The sequence below is a fragment of the Colobus angolensis genome, unplaced genomic scaffold, assembly GCF_000951035.1.
Source record: "Colobus angolensis palliatus isolate OR3802 unplaced genomic scaffold, Cang.pa_1.0 Scaffold220, whole genome shotgun sequence".
NCBI classification, from domain to species: Eukaryota; Metazoa; Chordata; class Mammalia; order Primates; family Cercopithecidae; genus Colobus; species Colobus angolensis.
The window spans coordinates 5,659,583-5,665,156 of NW_012115378.1; the positions used below are offsets into that span (position 1 = coordinate 5,659,583).

The following is a 5,574-nucleotide window of genomic DNA, read 5'->3' on the forward strand; positions in this document are numbered from 1 at the left end:
AGGAGAATGGCGTACCTGGGAGGCGGAGCTTGCAGTGAGCTGAGATCCGGCCACTGCACTCCAGCCTGGGCGACAGAGCGAGACTCCGTCTCAAAAAAAAAAAAAAAATATTGCCATTCAAACAACAAATGGAAGAATACATAGCATAAATGACATTTTCATTTACATAAAAAGTAATCAGAGATCTAAATAGTTAGATAAATACTGAAAAATGAATACACCAATAAATTTATTTAAAATAAAAAAATAAATTCAGCATGGATGCTTTACCTGTCATACTGGTAAACATGAAATAAACTTCAGTGTGAGTATAGGGAGACATAATTTCATAAAGTGATAAAAGTATAAATAAGTATAATGTTGATGAAAACACAGTGGGCAGTGCATATTAGATCTTTCAAATATATGCATATTAGCCAAGGGTGGTGGCTCACCCCTTAGTCTCAGCTACTCGGGAGGCTGAGGTGGTAGGATTCCTTAAGCTTGGGAGGTCAAGGCTGTAGTGAGCTATGATCATGCCACTGCACTCCAGCCTGGGCAAGCAAGATCTTGTCTTGAAAAACAAAACAAAACCAAAAAACAAATATATGCATAGCTTTTGTCCCTGCAGTTTTTCTGGTACTTTATCCTAAGGAAATAATTGAGCTGTAAAAAAGTTCATTGCAGTACTATTTATAATTGCTAGACATTGGAAAAAATCCATCTATATTTTTATTTTAGAGTAAGGAGCTAGTCAAATAATGCACATTCATACAAAATGGAATACATTAGGTTAGTATTACTATTGATGAAGTATATGCCCTGGGGAAATGGATACAGTTAGAAACTCAGATAACAGAATTGTGTACATATGTATCTGTTTGTGTCTCTGAGATAGATGAATCAATTCTATTTCTTTTTTCTATTTATATTTGACAGATTATCTTTAGTGATAAGATAGCATAGAAGTTCTTCATTTTTATATTTGTATTTTTAAACATTTCTTCCAATTAAATAATGGATGTATAATTTTTTTTAAATGGAGAAATACCACATTTTTAAGTTCTTTGTCTCAATTTCAAATTTTAAAAATTTAGTAAAATTTTAAAAAGTAAAAAATTAAAATTTAAACAATAAAAAACAAGGAATTTTCTACATCAGCATTCATGAAAACATTTATAACTAAAAAAGAAAAAAAAATTACAATGTCCCTGTTAGTATCCATATGATAGACTACTCTGCATATATAGAGAAAAGAGATGTTTATAAAATTCTAGACTAATATCATCTTGAACAAAGAGTAGTTATTGTTAACCACATAAGTATAAAAAAAAAAAAAAAACCAAGTGTCTAAATTTAGTATTAAAGAAAAGCACAGCATTTTTCTCTGTGTATGTATTTGTGTGTGTCTTAATAGGAAGTTCTTCTTTGCATGAGTAGATCAAAGGAAATGATCCTAAAATGTGATTTATTGTATTGTAGGTTGCTTCAGGTGAATGCAATGAAGACACTGAAGTTTACAACATCACCCTGTGTACTGGGGATGAACTCACTCTAATGGGGCAAGCAGAAATCCTTTATGCAAAGACGTTCAAGGAAAAGTCACGACTCAACACAATCTTCAAAAAGATTGGGAAGCTCAATTCCATCAGCAAGCTGGGAAAAGGCAAAATGCCATGCCTCATTTGCATGAATCACCGGACCAACGAAAGCATTAGCCTTCCATTCCAGTGCAAGGGCAGATTTAGCACCCGAAGTCCCCTGGAACTTCAGATGCAAGAGGGCGAACACACCATCCGCAACATTGTGGAGAAAACCAGGCTTCCTGTGAATGTGACTGTGCCAAGCCCTCCACCGAGAAACCCATACGACCTCCACTTCATCCGTGAGGGGCACCGCTATAAGTTTGTGAACATCCAGACCAAGACGGTGGTGGTTTGCTGTGTGCTGCGGAACAACAAGATCCTCCCCATGCACTTTCCTTTGCACTTGACTGTCCCCAAGTTCAGCCTCCCAGAACACCTGGTGAAGGGAGAGGGATGGCCCGAAACCCTGGTCCATCACTGGCTAGGTATCTGCCAAGAACAGTTCGACATCGATGAGTATTCACGGGCTGTCCGTGATGTGAAAACCGACTGGAATGAGGACTGCAAGAGCCCCAAGAAGGGCCGGTGCTCTGGCCACAACCACGTGCCCAACTCCCTCAGCTACGCCCGCGATGAGCTCACTCAGTCCTTCCACCGACTCTCGGTCTGTGTGTATGGCAACAATCTCCATGGCAACAGCGAGGTGAACCTTCATGGTTGCAGGGACCTGGGGGGAGATTGGGCCCCCTTTCCTCATGACATCCTGCCCTACCAGGACGCTGGAGATAGTGGGAGCGACTACCTTTTCCCAGAAGCTAGTGAAGAATCAGCAGGCATCCCGGGAAAGTCAGAACTTCCCTATGAAGAGCTGTGGCTGGAGGAAGGCAAGCCCAGCCATCAGCCGCTCACTCCCTCCCTGAGCGAGAAGAGCAGATGTGATCAGTTTAGAGGTTCTGTCCGATCTAAATGTGCAACTTCTCCTCTTCCCATCCCTGGGACTCTGGGAGCAGCAATGAAATCTTCAGATACTTCCCTACCTCCACCTCCAGTGCCTCCCAAATCTGAAGCCGTAAGTCATTTCTGTTTTTGAATGAGGTGCCAATCTTTCTGTCTCTCTGCTCAGTCATCCACTACTTTATTTTCTTAAAACTCCCCAACTGAAGATTATCAGAGTGAGCAAATTTGTTTAGTTTGGAGTGAGATATATATGCTAGCTTGATTATTTTGACCAGTTAGAAATTAGAGTTTTACTCTATGTCTGATGAGAACCTCTTGGAGAGTTTTTAACAGGAGAGTTTTAAACCTGACTTTTGCTGCTGCCCGGAGAATGGATTATAGGGAGGAGAGAGTGGAAGGTGGGAGGCAGAGAAGAGGCGACTGCAGTAATGTAGGTGTGAGGTGGTGAGGCCCTAAACCGTGGCAGCTGGTAGTGGCTGGCAGAGAGAGACGACTGCTTCAGACTGTTTCATAGGTAAACCCAACAATATTTACTTGTGAGTTGGATGTTGGGCATGAAGGAAAGAGAGCAATCGAAGAAAACGCCTAGATTTTTAACCTGGGCAACAGAATGGTTATTATTGTCATTTACTATGATGGGGAAGACTGAAGGAGGAGTAAATTTATTTGGTGGTGGGAGGGGAAGCAGAGGAAAATCAAGAGGCAGCAGCCTCACTTACAACTCTCTCCTATACCCCTGAAGTTACTTTGAGATCAAAGCATAGTGGATGTGCTAATGTATACACACACACACACCCCCCAGAACCAGGTGCCAGGGCAGTTCTATTTAACACCTTAAACATAACTCATTCAGAGCTTGATTTTAATGTAAAACTAAAATTTTGGTACAGTTCTGTTTAGAACAAGAGAAAGGGCCCTCTATTTTGACCATGTTCTTCGATTGACAGCCACTCTGAACCTTTGCTATTCATTTTTAATCATTGAATTTCGTTATCCCTGAGGGAGAAAGGGCTACAGGTATTAAGTGTAATTCTATTAATTTATTTGACAATATCTATTACAGTGGCTTCCTTTTTTCTATCTCTAGAAGAATCCTTTTTAAAAGAATTACATGAATCCCAATATATAGAAGAGTTCAAATCAAAACCTATCTGACCAAAGCACAGATTGTGGGGAAGCGGTCTTCCTTGGGTCCCTGCCCACTCTCTGCCCCTACCAGGTGATCTTAGGATACCTTTCTAGAACCCTGGGGCTGTGCAGAACCCGGTTTTTTAAAACTATGGAATTACTAGGCTAGATGCTAGAAAGACAGTCATCAAGAAAACCTGGACTCTAGCCCCTCATACTTCTCAGTTTGACAGGGAAAGTAACAGATGAAAAGAAATGACTGTTACACAAGTTAAAAGGTGATAAACAATAGGAAAATGAGAGAGAGATAATGTATGGGGAATTCAGAGGAGACAGAGGAACTTCTAGTCGGGGGATGAATGAGAGGAGCCTCTGTGGAGATTATGACATTTTAAATGCGTTTAGAAAATGTACCTGAATTGGAAGAGAAATGAGAAAGAAGGACATTCCGGACAGAGCAGCATGAGCAATGAGCTGGAAGCTGGGGCAGCTTTAAGCATGTAAGAGGGAAAACAAGGAGTTCTGTGGGGCAGTCGAATAGGGATGTGCAGTGGTGGCTGAGAGGCTGGCACCAGGGCATGGACAGCCCTGGGTGTCAGGCAGCAGTTTGTGCCAGGCTCCATGCTTAGCTGTCCATAAAGAGCCCTCATTGCTGCAAAGCTTTCCTGAGAGAGGACCCACCTCTGGCCTTTTGTTGCAGGGCGTGAGAGCTCCCCAGCAGCTACAGATCTGGACTTGCCCTTGCTCCTTACAGGATCCTGTAGGGACCATCAGGCACAAGCCCAGAGATCCCTGTATTCACTAAATGTCATGGACTGTTTAGGGAACTTAATGGTAGAGCTGGGGTCCTTGGCCCTTGTGTTTATGTCAGCGGTTCCCCAAGAATGTTCATCAAAAGCCAGGTAAAAAGTAAGGGGGCAGCCCTCCAAACAAGTTCTCCTGGAACTTGAGGGATGTCTTAATTCAGCTATGTATTTCGTGTTACTTGAAGGTTGGGACTCTGACCTTCAATAGAAACATGACTGTATGAGCTTTTCCTATTGAACTTGGGTCCTACCTGGCACACAGTGGGGACCCATGTTTGTTGACTGACTTACAGACTCATCCGAGATGGTCACACCCAGGGTCATTTATGTAACCAAGTCTGGAGGTAGGAAACTAGCATCACTTGTTTTTTCTGTGGCTAATGAAAGATGAGTAAGAACATAAATATTAAGAGGTCCAACTCTGACCTTGGTACTAAAAAAGAAATGCTAAATTTGAAACTAAAAGCAAATCTCACAGAAAAAAAAAAAATATTGGCCTCCAGTCTAAGCTGTAATTTCTTATGACGTAAGAGAATCTTTTCAGAGCGTGTCCAGTGTTTGTAGAATGCTGTAAACCTAATGATTTTTTTATAAACACCTGAAATCATTTAATTTGGTTTTTTAAAAAAAATTTAGGCATTTCAAATGAAGTCATGTTTTTTATTGGTTCTGTGACCATGAAATGAATTTTCCATTTTTAGGACGTGCGTGGGATTCAGAGAACATCATAGTTGTTAGATGTGGCTTCAGCTTGTAATTTTCAAAAGGGAACTTTAATGGGGCATAAATTTAAGTGCTCCCACAGAATTAAGTAAAAGTTCTTTGGATAGTTCCGGTGGAGTGAGTCTTGGGAGAGAGATGTGCCATGTGTCCAGCCAACTGTCCTACCCAGTAATTAAAGATGTTGGCTTCACTTGAAAGTTCACCAGCTAGATATTAGCTGGGAAGGTGACAACTCTCACCAGGTCCTTAGGAATAGAAGGTGCCAGGGCAATGGAAAGGAGCCAAAGAAAGGGTGTCTTCCTCCCCACTTGGGCTGCAGCTCTGGCATCCTCTGGGCTCTGCTTGTCAACCCTTTTCTGTTTGTGTCTTTTTTTTTTTTTTTTTTTGAGGCGGAG

At 41.5% G+C, this 5,574-nt stretch overlaps 1 protein-coding gene across 2 annotated transcripts in view; it reads left to right on the forward strand.

Annotated features, from left to right (window-relative positions):
• Positions 1-5,574, forward strand: part of GAREM (GRB2 associated, regulator of MAPK1) — a 196,860-nt gene that overhangs the window by 175,625 nt on the left and 15,661 nt on the right. For both annotated transcript variants that reach the window (XM_011943719.1, XM_011943720.1), the window contains exon 4: positions 1,462-2,634. In XM_011943719.1, the coding sequence (XP_011799109.1) occupies positions 1,462-2,634 (1,173 nt within the window). The remainder of the gene's footprint in view (positions 1-1,461; positions 2,635-5,574) is intronic.